Source organism: Ranitomeya variabilis, chromosome 4 (genome assembly GCF_051348905.1).
Source record: "Ranitomeya variabilis isolate aRanVar5 chromosome 4, aRanVar5.hap1, whole genome shotgun sequence".
Lineage (NCBI taxonomy): Eukaryota > Metazoa > Chordata > Amphibia > Anura > Dendrobatidae > Ranitomeya > Ranitomeya variabilis.
The window spans coordinates 578355929-578373603 of record NC_135235.1 but is presented as its reverse complement, the minus strand read 5'-3'; the positions used below and the strand labels follow the sequence as shown (position 1 = coordinate 578373603).

Genomic DNA, 17675 nt, shown 5'->3' with positions numbered 1-17675 from the left:
AGATGGAACTGAACTGTGAACCTAAGGCCTCATTCAGATGTCAGTTTTCATGTATGAGTGTTATCAATTTTTTTTGCAACCGTACCCTTAACAGTCTATGGGGCTGCCCTCATTTCAGATTTTTTCTTCGAACCCAGTGGTCCATGCCAAAATTGCAGAAACATGTCTGATATTGATCTGAGTGTCAGCAATGCAGGTCTATGGGTCTGGGAAAAAATTTGATGCCATCCATGTGCTGTCCACTGATGGATAGGAGAAGGTGGAGAAACTTTGTTTTTTGCTTGTTTCCACATATGAGAAAAACTGACAACACTCGGACCTTACTCTGATCAATAATACTGATCCATTTTTCTTGGAAAATACTGACATCTGAATAAGCCCTAAGTGATTGGAGCCCACAGAGGTTTGTTAAACAAATGGAGATAATTTTTGCTTGGGTAAATAAATGGTCATCTTGTGAACTTTGGACCACAATCGTTCAGCTGTTCTAACCAATGAACAACCCAAACTCCTAATCTACGTTTGTCTATATCCAAGAGGTTTTTTTTAGCCTTGAGTTTGAGGCCATGTGCACACGTTCAGTATTTTTCGCGTTTTTTTTCGCGTTTTTTCGCTATAAAAATGTGATAAAAACGCGAAAAAAACTCTAAGGCCATGTGCACACGTTCAGGATTTCTTGCAGAAATTTCCTGAAGAAAACCGGAAATTTTCTGCAAGAAATCCGCATTTTTTTTTGCGTTTTTTTTCCGTTTTTTTTGCGTTTTTTTTAGCATTCTGCAAGCGTAATTAGCTTGTAGAATGCTAAAGTTTTCCAAGCGATCTGTAGCATCGCTTGGAAAACTGACTGAGAGGTTGGTCACACTTGTCAAACATAGCGTTTGACAAGTGTGACCAACTTTTTACTATAGATGCTGCTTATGCAGCATCTATAGTAAAAGAGAGAATGTTTAAAAATAATAAAAAAAATAAAAAAAATGGTTATACTCACCCAGACATCTCCTCAGCGGCGTCCGTTCCTCTTCCTATAGCTGCTGTGCGCGCAGGACCTTCCATGACGTCGCGGTCATGTGAGCGATCACGTGAGCGGTCACATGACCGCTCACGACCAATCACAAAACAGTGACGTCATCGGCAGGTCCTTCACCGCACACCAGCTACAGAAACCGAAGCGGCAGCATGCAGCTGAGAGGCGGGAAGACATCGAGGGTGAGTATAGGACTATTTTTTATTTTAATTATTTTTTTTTTGACCAATTATATGGTGCCCAGTGCGTGGAGGAGAGTCTCCTCTCCTCCACCCTGGGTACCAACCGCACATAATCTGCTTACTTCCCGCATGGTGTGCACAGCCCCGTGCGGGAAGTAAGCAGATCAATGGACTCCTAGGTGTGCGGAATCCCCGCAATTCCGCATCTTTAATGAACATGTTGCTTTTTTTTCCGCGATGCGATTTTTTCGCGGAAAAAAAGGCTACATTTGCACAAAAAATGCGGAATACACTGAAAATAATGGGAGGCATATGTGAGGCCATGTGCACACGTTCAGTATTTTTCGCGTTTTTTCGCTATAAAAACGTGATAAAAACGCGAAAAAAACTCTAACATATGCCTCCCACTATTTTCAGTGTATTCCGCATTTTTTGTGCAAATGTAGCCTTTTTTTCCGCAAAAAAATCGCATCGCGGAAAAAAAAGCAACATGTTCATTAAAGATGCGGAATTGCGGGGATTACGCACACCTAGGAGTCCATTGATCTGCTTACTTCCCGCACGGGGCTGTGCACACCATGCGGGAAGTAAGCAGATTATATGCGGTTGGTACCCAGGGTGGAGGAGAGGAGACTCTCCTCCACGCACTGGGCACCATATAATTGGTCAAAAAAAAAAAGAATTAAAATAAAAAATAGTCCTATACTCACCCTCGATGTCTTCCCGCCTCTCAGCTGCATGCTGCCGCTTCGGTTTCTGTAGCTGGTGTGCGGTGAAGGACCTGCCGATGACGTCACTGTCTTGTGATTGGTCGTGAGCGGTCATGTGACCGCTCACGTGACCGCTCACATGACCGCGACATCATGGAAGGTCCTGCGCGCACAGCAGCTATAGGAAGAGGAACGGACGCCGCTGAGGAGATGTCTGGGTGAGTATAACCATTTTTTTTATTTTTTTTATTATTTTTAAACATTCTATCTTTTACTATAGATGCTGCATAAGCTGCATCTATAGTAAAAAGTTGGTCACACTTGTCAAACGCTATGTTTGACAAGTGTGACCAACCTGTCAGTCAGTTTTCCAAGCGATGCTACAGATCGCTTGGAAAACTTTAGCATTCTACAAGCTAATTACGCTTGCAGAATGCTAAAAAAAACGCAAAAAAAACGGAAAAAAAACGCAAAAAAAAATGCGGATTTCTTGCAGAAAATTTCCGGTTTTCTTCAGGAAATTTCTGCAAGAAATCCTGAACGTGTGCACATGGCCTGAGGGTCAAAATGAGACTATTAGGATGTGTGCACACAGATTTATTTTTATTTGAGGTACTCAGAAACTATGAGTTTTTTTAGTGGAAACCTCTTCAGAAAATGCTACTCTGGGGTATATGCACACAGTGTTTTTAAGGTGAGTTTCCCAAGGAAAAAAACAATGCAAGAAAACACCGGTGGTCATTTTGATGAAGTTTCTTTGCTCTATACTTTCAAATACAGTGCCTTGCGAAAGTATTCAGCTCCCTGGAACTTTTCAACCTTTTCCCACATATCATGCTTCAAACATAAAAGATACCAAATGTAAATTTTTGGTGAAGAATCAACAATAAGTGGAACACAATTGGGAAGTTGAACAAAATTTATTGGTTGTTTTAAATTTTTGTGGAAATTCAAAAACTGAAAAGTGGGGCGTGCAATATTATTCGGCCCTTTTACTTTCAGTGCAGCAAACTCACTCCAGAAGTTCATTGTGGATCTCTGAATGATCCAATGTTATCCTAAATGCCTAATGATGATAAATATAATCCACCTGTGTGTGATCAAGTCTCCGTATAAATGCACCTGCTCTGTGATAGTCTCAGGATTCTGTTGGAAGCACAGAGAGCATCATGAAGACCAAGGAGCACAACAGGCAGGTCCGTGATACTGTTGTGGAGAAGTTTAAAGCTGGATTAGGATACAAAATGATTTCCAAAATTTTAAACATCCCAAGGAGCACTGTGCAAGCGATCATATTGAAATGGAAGGAGTATCACTGCAAATCTACCAAGACCCGGCCGTCCCTCTAAACTTTCATCTCAAACAAGGAGAAGACTGACCAGAGATGCAGCCAAGACGCCCATGATCACTCTGGATGAACTGCAAAGATCTAGAGCTGAGGTGGGACAGTCTGTCCATAGGACAACAATCAGTCGTAAACTGCACAAATCTGGCCTTTATGGAAGAGTGGCAAGAAGAAAGCCATTTCTCAAAGATATCCATAAAAAGTGTTGTTTAAAGTTTGCAAAAAGCCACCTGGGAGATACACCAAACATGTGGAAGAAGGTGCTCTGGTCAGATAAAACCAAAATCAAACTTTTTGGCAACAATGCCAAACGATATGTTTGGCATAAAGGCAACACAGCTCATCACCCTGTACACACCATCCCCACTATCAAACATGGTGGTGGCAGCATCATGGTTTGGGCCTGTTTTTCTTCAGCAGGGACAGAGAAGAAGGTTAAAATTGATGGCACAATGGATGGAGCCAAATACAGGACCATTCTTGAAGAAAACCTACTGGAGTCTGCAAAAGACCTGAGATTGGGACGGAGATTTGTCTTCCAACAAGACAATGATCCCAAACATAAAGCAAAATCTACAATGGAATGGTTCACAAATAAACATATCCAGGTGTTAGAATGGCCAAGTCAAAGTCCAGACCTCAATCCAATCGAGAATCTGTGGAAAGAGCTGAAAACTGCTGTTCACAAGCGATCTCCATCAAACCTCACTGAGCTCGAGCTGTTTCCAAGGAAGAATGGGAAAGAATTTCAGTCTCTCGATATACAAAACTGATAGAGACATACCCCAAGCGACTTGCAGCTGTAATTGCAGCAAAAGGTGGCACAACAAAGTATTAAGTTAAAGGGCCCGAATAATATTGCACGCCCCACTTTTCAGTTCTTGAATTTCCACAAAAATTTAAAATAGCCAATAAATTTTGTTCAACTTCACAATTGTGTTCCACTTGTTATTGATTCTTCACCAAAAATTTATATTTGGTATCTTTATGTTTGAAGCATGATATGCGGAAAAAAGGTTGAAAAGTTCCAGGGAGCCAAATACTTTCTTAAGACACTGTATATAGGCCCCGATTCATCAAGACCAGCGTCGACCAGAAGGTTGGAGTTAATGATTCAGGCGCATCTTAAAAATGGCATAAGATTTATAGTGGAGGAGTTTTTCGTTTCTTGGAGTGTTTTTTCTTTTTTGTAGCCTTTTGATTGGACAATGCCTACTTGGGAGCAGAGTCCATCAGGACCCAATTCAAAGGAATGACATGCACTTTTTTTCACCAGTTTTTCAAAATAGAAAAAAAATAGGCTCAAGACATTGAATATATGAAAAACAACAATGTCTCACAAAGTAAATGAACAGGGAGAGTGTTTTAAGTGTTTTTTAAGCTTTTTTTTTTGCTTAAACTCCTCAATAAACTGTGGGCACATATGTTAAGAAGCTCCATACACAACATCTAATTAGACATACCAGGGTGAAGGTCTTCCTAGTTGTCCTGCAATGTTCTAAATGTAAGGAAAAAAACTTCCAGTAATGATTGAAAATCGGCTCCATCATTGGGAGAGGTCACCATTTAGGGCTATAGGTTTCATGACTTCTTTGGTGAACACATGAGCAATTAATCCCAAACAGGGAGTATAGAAATAATAAAGGAGGGTACTCCAAATGTGACAACTCTCTCGGAGCCGGAGTGGAGAGCAGGTTGTGTGAGGGACATGCTGGAAGACAATATCGTGCTACGGCTAGACTCCTCTGGTGACAAAAGGGTTGGGGAGTTTAAATCCATCTGCTCCGTCCTGATCTTCCCTAACTTCTGCCATCGGGAGAAAAGAGGCCACCATATACATTAGATGAATGTCAGCATCTGCCCAAATCGGTGGGTTCAGGACAGTTGACATACAAATAACGTGTACGATCATTCATGCATGTGGAATGTTTTAGAGACCTTACGGCACCACTATTGGTGCAAAGACTGAGGAGTAGTGGGTCAAACAATGGAAAACCCCATTATCCACCAATTTCTAGAGGATCCACTGCCTTCTTCCACTTTACTCTTCATCCCATCCAATTGTCTTTCCCTGGATTTCTCCAGAATCAGTCTGGTCACACTTTTCTGATATGATTAAAATCTTTCTACCTTAAACGCGTAAGCATTATGGGTTTTTTTTTTTTAATATGTGCACATTCTGCCATTTTTTTATCCTATATGATTAAAGACTAAGTGTTACCTACTTTCTGGAGAACATCCCTTATTGGACCATTGAAAATAATTTTCTGAAGACCATCAATAGGAGCATGATCACTATAGATAGAAAGTCCACAATGTTGGAGATGGAATAAAAAGTTGTCTCCTTGTGACCTTATAACTTCCAGGGGATTTTTGAGGATTGTAGAAGACATAATGGATGGGGCGAGGGGGGATGAAATATTCAAATTATGCCCAAACCTTAATAGATTGAGAAGTTGCCTTCAGAGAATATTTTCCCCATCGACAAGGATGTAGCATGAAATTAAACCCAAGTCGGCCTTATGGGTCTTTCCCTGCAACCTGAAACCTTTGTTGATGAAGCTATGAGGAAACTCCAGCACCAGACAAAGCTCTGGTCAAATGAATCGCTTACTGATCCCGTCCTGCTGCGATTGTGATTGCAAATCAGAGAAGATGCTTTCAGGTTGCATTATATATTCTTTATCGACCTGATTTAATACTAATTAGTAAATGGGTTGTCCACCCCGGGAACATTTTTTTTAACTTTAAATCATGCATTTGTGGCAAAAAAATATATATTTTTTTCAATTTACTTTCATTAAAAGATTTTCACCATATGGCTTTGCTTTGATGTCATCTGTGGTCGTAAATCAGCTGAGAGGTACTCAGACAGGGCATAAACGAGTTAGGCTACTTTCACACTAGCGTTTTTTTGCATACGTCGCAATGCGTCGTTTTGGCGAAAAACCGCATCCTGCAAAGTCATCTGCAGGATGCGTTTTTTCCCCATAGACTAACATCAGCGACGCATTGCGACGTATTGACACACGTCGCAACCGTCATGCGACGATTGCGCCGTGTTGTGGCGGACCGCCGGCAGTAAAAAACGTTACATGTAACGTTTTTTGGTGCCGACGGACCGCCATTTCCGACCGCGCATGCACGGCCGGAACTCTGCCCCTCCTCCCCACACCTCACAATGGGGCAGCGGATGCGTGGTAAAACAGCATCCGCTGCCCCCGTTGTGCTGCGCTTGCACAGTATGCGTCGGTACGACGGGCCGACGCAGCGCGATGGCCCCGTACCGACGCTAGTGTGAAAGTAGCCTTAGAAACTTTAGCACTGGATCCTCAGAATGAGCTCACTGATGGATTCTCAGTTAACTCATTCTACAGCCAGCAAAAAAAAAAATACACGCATCTAAGTTTAAAAACAAAAAATGATGCCCAAAGGTGGGCAACTACTTTAACTACTTTCAACAATTCATTTTTTTTTTTTTTTTTTTAGAAAAGTCCCTTGAAAATAAGTCCCTAGTAATCAGTAAGAAGCTTTTCAGGAAGCTGACAGCATGTGTGTAAATCTCCTACAGCGCCACCGCAGGAGAAATTGAGCATTACGTGACATCATTAAATGCATTGACAGACTGGTTCCTGCTTAGACACAGAGAAGCTCTTTGTGGGTGTTCTCTGCTCTTTCCTCCACCCAATTGTCAAAGGTTATGAATGACGAATCAGCCTCTATTAATCCAGAATTCCCTAACCAGGTATTAGAAAATGTCTTTTGTAAACCAGACAAGCCCTTTTAATTATCACCAACCTTGAGAAACTTCATGTCTTTTACTAAAATTCTGCTACAAGGATTTATAATAGATAATAAAAATGGCACAGCTGGGCAAAAGGGCATCATGGATCCCAAAGTTACCCAAAAGTTCTATAGGTTTCGTGACTATTCAAAATATTGGTCCTGCCCTTATGATTAGGATAAAACTCAGAAGTGTAACTTGAAGCTACTGAGCCCTAACCTACAATCTGTTATGTGGCTCCCAAATACCGCGTACCATTTCTAATACTGGTGTCGTCTTATAAGACCGAGGGGCCTTCTGACCCCATCACATGCCACAGCCCAGGGGGTAGCTACGCCCTTGGGTCTCATACAATTGAACTGATGAATTTTGCAGCTTCTGTTATAGACACTATTCTGTTATGGACACCATGGTTATAGGGGTATTCCCATCACCAAGATCCTCTCACAATATTAAGTAGGTGTAATCATAATAATATTAGCAAATACTTCCAATTAGAAATGTAGTATAGTTCTTCTGATTCACTATGTCTCTTACCTTATGTGTAGGGCATTGCAGTAGCTTAGATATCCATCGTTATCCACTCATATAGTGACACTTAGTTGTTAGTGGTCGTAAACATGGATATCTAAGCTACTGTAATGCCCTTCACATAGGGTAAGCAACATGGCTTATCAGAAGAACTATACTACATTTCTAATTGGAAGTATTTGCTAATATTATTATTGCTACACCCATTACATATTGGGATAGGATCTTGGATATGAAAATACCCCTGTAAGCTTTCCTTATAATGGGACAGCTCAGGAGATCTGCTTTTAGGACATTTTGTAACCTAAAACGGAGTCTCTCATCCGCAAAACTCCAATTAAACTGCTAGTACAGTCACACAAGGGACTTAGATCTCTATAAAAAAAAATCTTGCCTGTGCGACAGATTTTACTACTTTTGCTGTCCAGAAAAACTGGTTTATTTAATATGTAAATCAGGGCTCCTTGGCACTACCTTGTCGGAGGCAAGTGCTCAGTTCACCATTTTGCCCCCTCATTTAGCATGGAGGGTGTCTCCTCTGAGTTTGATGGACAGGCTGGCTTGTCCAGAGTGCTCCTCGGCCTAGAGCTCAGCGGCGCTCATGTAGTGTGAGGGCATGCTCCTCCGTGTTCTTCTTCCTCACCCCAGACTGTTCACTACACTGATACACCCGTGAGCTGAGCGGCCTCTACAGAAGAATTTCTGGGGAATTTCTGGCTGACTAAGCATATGCATTTTTCTCTTTTATCTCAGTTTACAGGTCACATTGCAGCTCGAGGTTCAGTGCCGGCACTTTTATAGCTCTGTTATTAATATTGGTCAAAGTCACTTCTTCCTCCAGTGACCACAACGACATGGTTCCTCCATAACGACCAATCTCTTTCAGGTTCCTGGCTTGTCACAGTCCATCTTGTTGCCATTCTTTCTCTTTTGTTGGCCCAATTGCTCTTCCTCGTCCTTTGTTGTCTTCCCTGATGAGTGGAGTCTTCTCATAACGCATCCAACCTACTATAAAATCTCATTTCGGTCATGTCTGAAGGTAACACCAGTGGTGGAAGGAGTGTTCTTCAATGCAGTTTGGTAACAAAGACCCTGTCTAGGATCTAGTTATTTGGATTTCCAACCAGGACCAGAATCGAAATCTACATCTGGGGGATCCTTGGGTAACTTCTCACCATATGGGATTGTAGAGAGTATTAGCACCATCACAACAGTGTACTCCATGGTCTTGGTGGAGATGGTTGGTGAGGTCTCCAGACGGAGGAGGCAATTTTCTCTTTTGTCCCCAATACGTTCATGTGCCTCCCACAGGCAGGGCTTAGACACACTAGCCTCGTCTACATTTCCCCATAGGATAGAGTCCATACGATGATTTTCAGATCTGGTTTCCTTCTTTTCAGCCCTTGATTGCAGTTGAGTCGCCCGTCAGGGCAGTGGGGTACTCGGTACCGGGTCCGGTCACAAAGGGGTGGTCACGGTGGCAGCGACCCGGTCCATGGCCCTGGGCGCCCAAGTAAAAGGGACAGTCTATAAAGGGGCTGTGGTAATAAGGAAAGTTCATTACGCCACCTGTGGTTCCAGGTCAGAGGTGACTGACGCTGCTTAAAGGGGTCCCCTGGGGGGGCGATGGTGCTGCAGCAAAGATGGTGTCGCTTCCCACAGGTAAAGCGGTGTCCCCAGGGCTCCTGGTGTATTTGGCAGGGATGGTGAATGCCGCAAATAATTGGAGGACACAGGGTTGCAGTCTTTACCTGGTTTACTGGTGTTAAGCAGCCTCAGTCCAGGGTACAAGCAACAGGTAAAGATGGAGTCCAGGCAGCCTGAAGACAAGTGGAAATCCCCTTGATGGTCAGTTTGGGAGCCTTCCACTATGCGCTGGTCTGTGGTCCCTTGCTTCCTGTAGCGCTCTAACAAGGCCCTCTTTCTTCCTCTGTCCAGGGACAGTATCTGCACGGTAGGCAACTTGAGCCGTCTCTTTGGGGTCTCTGTCTACGGTGACTCTGGACTCTGGTTGCTGCTGTACCTCAGGTGTTATGTGGGCAAGTCCCTTTTAGTTTCCTGCCCTCCGGATCTGCCATGGGACCTGTAGTTCCTCACGACCTCGGGCTCCCGGTGCCCTGTTTTTGCGCTCAGCTTAGAGAGGCCCAGTAGTTGTCCTCCTCTTGCTCCTATGTCCTTCTGTCTGCTACCAACTGTCAACTGTAACTGCTTAGCAACTGACTCCTCCTCCCAACCAGAGGGAGCAGCTCCCCTTAAGTCGGGTGTAGAGCTCCCCCTTCTGGCATGGAGTCAGAATGTGTTGCATGTAAAGTTACCTGCCAAAGGGATTCCTCCTGTCTCCAGGCATGGCATTACCCTCCCCGAGAGGAAGGCAATACCACTGTGGTACCTGAACTCCTGGGGTGGCACACTATCATGTGATGGGGCTGATTACTTCACTGTAATGGGAGACTATTGTGACAAAACTAAGCATTATTCGGATGGTGTGTATATATTGGATAAAGCAGGAATATACAGCTGGGTTTCAGGATGTGAGATGTAACTTAAAAAACAAGAAAGAAACCAGGTGTGAACGAATAATAAGAATTCTTTCTGCTCTTAGAAACTTCTGAAGAAACATTTGTCAGATGCACTCCAGACCAGTTTTTGCATTGGCGCCCAGGAGCTGCAAGTTTGACCTCTCTCTAATTATGCATTTATGTTTGTACAATGATAAACTGACCCTAGATGGCGCTCTTGCACAGTGTAAGGATCCTACTTGCTGTGATGTCATCATATATTGTAACATGACATCACCAGGTCCCAGAATCAACTTCTAACTCTACTGTTCCCACAGATGGTTCTTTGGAGACCTGTCGAGGACTGAGGCTGTTTCTCTCCTTAAGAAAGAAGGAAATACAATTGGATCCTTCCTGGTTCGTGTTAGTGACAAGCAAGGCTTCTCATACGCTCTATCAGGTAAATCAACCTTTGAAATGTTGGATGTTTCTAGCATTATAGCGTTGAAAGTGGCTGTCAATCATCTTTACTAGAATCTTTAATGGCAAATATATTTAGATATATTGTACGTTACTCACCCTGTACTGATCCTGAGTTACTGCCTGTATTATACTCCAGAGCTGCACTCACTATTCTGCTGGTGCAGTCACTGTGTACATACATTACATTACTTATCCTGTACTGATCTTGATGTTACATCCTGTATTATACTCCAGAGCTGCACTCACTATTCTGCTGGTGCAGTCACTGTGTACATACATTACATTACTTATCCTGTACTGATCTTGATGTTACATCCTGTATTATACTCCAGAGCTGCACTCACTATTCTGCTGGTGGAGTCACTGTGTACATACATTACATTACTTATCCTGTACTGATCCTGAGTTACATCCTGTATTATACTCCAGGGCTGCACTCACTATTCTGCTGGTGCAGTCACTGTGTACATACATTACATTACTTATCCTGTACTGATCCTGAGTTACTTCCTGTATTATACTCCAGAGCTGCACTCACTATTCTGCTGGTGCAGTCACTGTGTACATACATTACATTACTTATCCTGTTCTGATCCTGAGTTACATCCTGTCTTAGGCTACGTTCACATTTGCGTTGTTTGGCGCAGCGTCGTCGACGCAACGCACAACGCATGGCAAGCGTTTTTTGACGCATGCGTTGTCCTATACAATTGATGATCCAAAACGCCCCCAAAAAATACATTAAGTCAAAAAACGCAGCTCAACGCAGGGACCTGCGCCCTATGCGTTTTTCATAGACACTAATGTGTTTTTTTGGCGCATTTACGACGCAGGTGCGTTGCATGTGTTTTTCTTCGGAAATGTGACGCATCAAAAATGCAACCTGTAGCGTCCTCCGCGTCCTGTATGGTGCGCCAAAAAAACGCATGTGTCGCAAAACGCACGAAAACGCATAAGAACGCACGTCCATGCGCCCCTAATGTTAAAGATAGGGGCGCATGACGCATGCGTCGCTATGCGTCGACGACGCTGCGCCCAAAGGCGCAAATGTGAACGTAGCCTTATACTCCAGAGCTGCACTCACTATTCTGCTGGTAGAGTCACTGTGTACATACAATACATTACTTATCCTGTACTGATCCTGAGTTACATCCTGTCTTATACTTCAGAGCTGCACTCACTATTCTGCTGGTGCAGTCACTGTGTACATACATTACATTGCTTATCCTGTACTGATCGTGAGTTACATCCTGTATTATCCTCGAGAGCTGCACTCACTATTCTGCTGTTGGTCACTGTGTACGTACATTACATTACTTATCCTGTACTGATCCTGAGTTACTTCCTGTATTATACCCCAGAGCTGCACTCACTATTCTGCTGTTGGTCACTGTGTACGTACATTACATTACTTATCCTGTACTGATCCTGAGTTACTTCCTGTATTATACCCCAGAGCTGCACTCACTATTCTGCTGGTGCAGTCACTGTGTACATACATTACATTACTTATCCTGTTCTGATCCTGAGTTACACCCTGTCTTATACTCCAGAGCTGCACTCACTATTTTGCTGGTGCAGTCACTGTGTACATACATTACATTGCTTATCCTGTACTGATCGTGAGTTACATCCTGTATTAACCTCGAGAGCTGCACTCACTATTCTGCTGTTGGTCACTGTGTACGTACATTACATTACTTATCCTGTACTGATCCTGAGTTACTTCCTGTATTATACCCCAGAGCTGCACTCACTATTCTGCTGGTGCAGTCACTGTGTACATACATTACATTACTTATCCTGTACTGATCCTGAGTTACATCCTCTATTATGTTCCAGAGCTGCACTCACTATTCTGCTGGTGGAGTCACTGTGTACATACATTACATTACTTACCCTGTACTGGTCCTGAGTTACATCCTGTATTATACTCCAGAGCTGCACTCACTATTCTGCTGGTGCAGTCACTGTGTACATACATTACATTACTTATCCTGTACTGATCCTGAGTTACATCCTCTATTATGTTCCAGAGCTGCACTCACTATTCTGCTGGTGGAGTCACTGTGTACATACATTACATTACTTATCCTGTACTGGTCCTGAGTTACATCCTGTATTATACTCCAGAGCTGCACTCACTATTCTGCTGGTGCAGTCACTGTGTACATACATTACATTGCTTATCCTGTACTGATCCTGAGTTACATCCTGTATTATACTCCAGAGCTGCACTCACTATTCTGCTGGTGGAGTCACTGTGCACATACATTACATTACGTATCCTGTACTGATCCTGAGTTACATCCTGTATTATACTCCAGAGCTGCACTCACTATTCTGCTGGTGGAGTCACTGTGTACATACATTACTTATCCTGTACTGATCCTGAGTTGCATCCTGTATTATACTCCAGAGCTGCACTCACTATTTTGCTGGTGCAGTCACTGTGTACATACATTACATTACTTATCCTGTTCTGATCCTGAGTTACACCCTGTCTTATACTCCAGAGCTGCACTTACTATTCTGCTGGTGCAGTCACTGTGTACATACATTACATTGCTTATCCTGTACTGATCGTGAGTTACATCCTGTATTATCCTCGAGAGCTGCACTCACTATTCTGCTGTTGGTCACTGTGTACGTACATTACATTACTTATCCTGTACTGATCCTGAGTTACTTCCTGTATTATACCCCAGAGCTGCACTCACTATTCTGCTGGTGCAGTCACTGTGTACATACATTACATTACTTATCCTGTACTGATCCTGAGTTACATCCTCTATTATGTTCCAGAGCTGCACTCACTATTCTGCTGGTGGAGTCACTGTGTACATACATTACATTACTTATCCTGTACTGGTCCTGAGTTACATCCTGTATTATACTCCAGAGCTGCACTCACTATTCTGCTGGTGCAGTCACTGTGTACATACATTACATTGCTTATCCTGTACTGATCGTGAGTTACATCCTGTATTATCCTCGAGAGCTGCACTCACTATTCTGCTGTTGGTCACTGTGTACGTACATTACATTACTTATCCTGTACTGATCCTGAGTTACTTCCTGTATTATACCCCAGAGCTGCACTCACTATTCTGCTGGTGCAGCCACTGTGTACATACATTACATTACTTATCCTGTACTGATCCTGAGTTACATCCTCTATTATGTTCCAGAGCTGCACTCACTATTCTGCTGGTGGAGTCACTGTGTACATACATTACATTACTTATCCTGTACTGATCCTGAGTTACATCCTGTATTATACTCCAGAGCTGCACTCACTATTCTGCTGGTGGAGTCACTGTGTACATACATTACATTACTTATCCTGTACTAATCCTGAGTTACATCCTGTATTATACTCCAGAGCTGCACTCACTATTCTGCTGGTGGAGTCACTGTGTACATACATTACTTATCCTGTACTGATCCTGAGTTGCATCCTGTATTATACTCCAGAGCTGCACTCACTATTTTGCTGGTGTTAGAGCTGAAATCTTCCAGCATTTTCTACTTATTGCACTTATGGCTTACATTTTGGGAAGTGTTACCTTTACACCAGATACTGTGCACTCATCTGATACAGGAAGACATAATTACCCTCTGCATTATAGGAACCAGAATAGAACTGTTAGGAGCTTATATAGTAACAGTATTGCTGATTTTATTGAAACTCATCAGAATTGTGAATGCAGCTCTGGAGTAACATAGAAGCTATAATGTAGGATCCATACAAATGATGTATTGTATGCTCACACTGAGTCAGTTTTTTGCACAAAAATCTTTCAGCATCCCCCACAATGTAATGTACATAAAGTAACTGGGAATCTTTGCGTTCCAGCGCGGGATCAGAACTCTGTAAGACACTTCAAGATCCTCCAGGACGAGCAGGGGGAATATCACGTGAACTCTTCCAGCTTCTTTCCAGATTTGAATAAACTAGTAGAATACTACAAAGAAAAGTCAATAGCGAAGGGTCTGCTGCTGACATCCCCCTGTCTGAAGGTGAGTGGCCAGGAGGTGGCGCAATATTTTGTATGATCTTTAATATGGGTATTTACTACATGTCAGCAATTGGGGCCGGCTATGTGCTGCTGCGAGGGTCCTACGCCGGGGCGCTGTATCCTCAATAATGAAACAGGTCAACCCCAGAAAAATGAGAACATGACCTGTAACCCAAGAGAGCGGGCTAACTGGCCCCTTATTAGAGACGCCGCTCCTGCCACCATTCGCTAAAAAGGAATTTAGACAACAAGAGACTTCACCATTTACCCCTTCATTATTCTGGACCACCAGGGACTTCACCATTTAGGGTATGTGTCCACGTGCAGGAAACGCTGCGTGTTTGACGCTGCGCAGAGCCGCAGCATCAAACACGCAGCGTCCAGATGTTACAGCATAGTGGAGGGGATTTTATCAAATCCCGTCTTCACTATGCGTGGTAACACGCACCCGGCGGCCCTGCGATTCCGGACATGCTGCACGTCTTTTTAGATCGCAGCATGTCCGTGTACCTTGCGGCGACACTACGCCGCCGCAAGGTATATCACAGGGCCCTATGTGTGGGGTGCGATGATGCCGGATGTGTGCAATGAACACATCCGGCATCATCGCGTCACAGAAGGGGGCGTGGCTTAGCGCCGAGCGGGTTTGCCGCTCCGTCCAAACCGCCGGCCATCCTGAAAGTGGACACATACCCTTACCCCTTCATTGCTCTAGACCACCATGGTCTTCACCACTTACTCTTTCATTGCTATAAACCATCAGAGACTTTAACATTTACCCTTTCATTGCTCTGGACCACCAGGGATTTTTACACTTAGGCCGGCATCACACTCAGCGTATGAAAATACGGTCCGTTTTTTACAGAACAGAAATGTTCCCAAAATAGTGATCCGTATGTCATCCGTAGGCAGGGTGTGTCAGCGTATTTTGCGCATGGCATCCTCCGTATGTAATCCGTATGGCATCCGTACTGCGAGATTTTCTCGCAGGCTTGCAAAACCGACATCTAATAGATTTATGTGCTCAAATGTTCGTTAAAACATATATACAGTATCTATATATATATATATATATATATATATATATATATATATATATATGTCATTGAGACACATATATATATATATATATATATTTCATACAGCGCTAGATATCATAAAAGCCGGTAATTCAATTGCCGGCTTTTGCTCTCTCCTTCCCAAACCCGACATGATATGAGACATGGTTTACATACAGTAAATCATCTCATATCCCTTTTTTTTTGCATATTGCACACTACTAATGTTAGTAGTGTGTATGTGCAAAATTTGGGCCCTCTAGCTATTAAATTAAAGGGTTAAATCGCGGAAAAAATTGGTGTGGGCTCCCGCGCAATTTTCTCCGCCGGAGTGGTAAAGCCAGTGACTGAGGGCAGATATTAATAGCCTGGGGAGGTACCATGGTTATTGCCCCCCCCCGGCTAAAAACATCTGCCCCCAGCCACCCCAGAAAAGGCACATCTGGAAGATGCACCTATGCTGGCAATTATCCTCTCTCTTCCCACTCCCCTGTAGTGGTGGGATATGGGGTAATGAAGGGTTAATGTCACCTTGCTATTGTAAGGTGACATTAAGCCAGATTAATAATGGAGAGGCGTCAATTATGACACCTATCAATTATTAATCCAATAGTACGAAATGGTTAAAAAAACACACACACACACACACATTATTACAGAGTACTTTAACCCCTAAATGACCGTGGGATTTTTCGTTTTTCCGTGTTCGTTTTTCACTCCCCTCCTTCCCAGAGCCATAACTTTTTTATTTTTCCGTCAATTTGGCCATGTTAGGGCTTATTTTTTGTGGGACGAGTTGTACTTTTGAACGACATCATTGGTTTTACCATGTCGTGTACTAGAAAACGGGAAAAAAATAATTCCAAGTGCGGTGAAATTGCAAAAAAAGAGCAATCTCACACTTGTTTTTTGCTTGGCTTTTTTGCTAGGTTCACTAAATGCTAAAACTGACCATTTATGATTCTCCAGGTCATTACGAGTTCATAGACACCTAATATGACTAGGTTATTATTTACCTAAGTGGTGAAAAAAAATTCCAAACTTTGCTAAAAAAAAAAAAAAAAAAAATTGTGCCATTTTGCAATACTCGTAGCGTCCCCATTTTTCATGATCTGGGGTCGGTTGAGGGCTTACTTTTTGCGTGCCGAGCTGTCGTTTTAAATGATTCCAATTCGGTGCAGATACGTTCTTTTGATTGCCCGTTATTGCATTTTAATGCAATGTCGCGGCGACCAAAAAAACGTAATTCTGGCGTTTCGATTTTTTTTCTCATTACGCCGTTTAGCAATCAGGTTAATGCTTTTTTTTTATTGATAGATCGGGCGATTCTGAACGTGGCGATACCAAATATGTGTAGATTTGATTTTTTTTTAATTGATTTATTTTGATTGGGGCGAAAGGGGGATGATTTAAACTTTTATATATATATATTTTTTTTCACTTTTTTTAAAACTTTTGCCATGCTTCAATAGCCTCCATGGGAGGTTAGAAGCAGGCACAGCACGATCGCCTCTGCTACATAGCAGCGATCTGCTGTTCGCTGCTATGTAGTAGAAAATCAGGTGTGCTGTGAGCGCCGACCACATGGTGGCGCTCACAGCTACCGGCGATCAGTAACCATAGAGGTCTCAAGGACCTCTATGGTCACAATGGAGAAGCATCGCCGACCTCCGATCATGTGATGGGGGTCGGCGATGCCGTCATTTCCGGCCGCCCGGCCGGATGCGGTAGTTAAATGCCGCTGTCTGCGTTTGACAGCGGCATTTAACTAATTAATAGCGGTGGGTGAATCGCGATTTCACCCGCCGCTATTGCGGGCACATGTCAGCTGTTCAAAACAGCTGACATGTCCTGGCTTTGATGCGGACTCACCGCGGAGGAAAAATAAAAAAACAACAATATCCCATACCTTCCGTCGTTCTGGTCACGTCCCACGATGTAAATCCATCTGAAGGGGTTAAAGCATTTTACACCCAGGAGCTGTGCTAAAGCAGCTGTGCTCGTGGTTGTAAAAAGACGGGGAATGAATGGAGTGCAG

At 43.1% G+C, this 17675-nt stretch overlaps 1 protein-coding gene across 1 annotated transcript in view; it reads left to right on the top strand.

The window, feature by feature from the left end:
* PTK6 (protein tyrosine kinase 6) overlaps positions 1-17675 on the top strand; it is a 31343-nt gene that overhangs the window by 832 nt on the left and 12836 nt on the right. Inside the window, exons 2-3 of the mRNA XM_077252946.1 lie at positions 10413-10534; positions 14417-14580. Coding sequence (XP_077109061.1) covers positions 10413-10534; positions 14417-14580 — 286 coding nt within the window. The remainder of the gene's footprint in view (positions 1-10412; positions 10535-14416; positions 14581-17675) is intronic.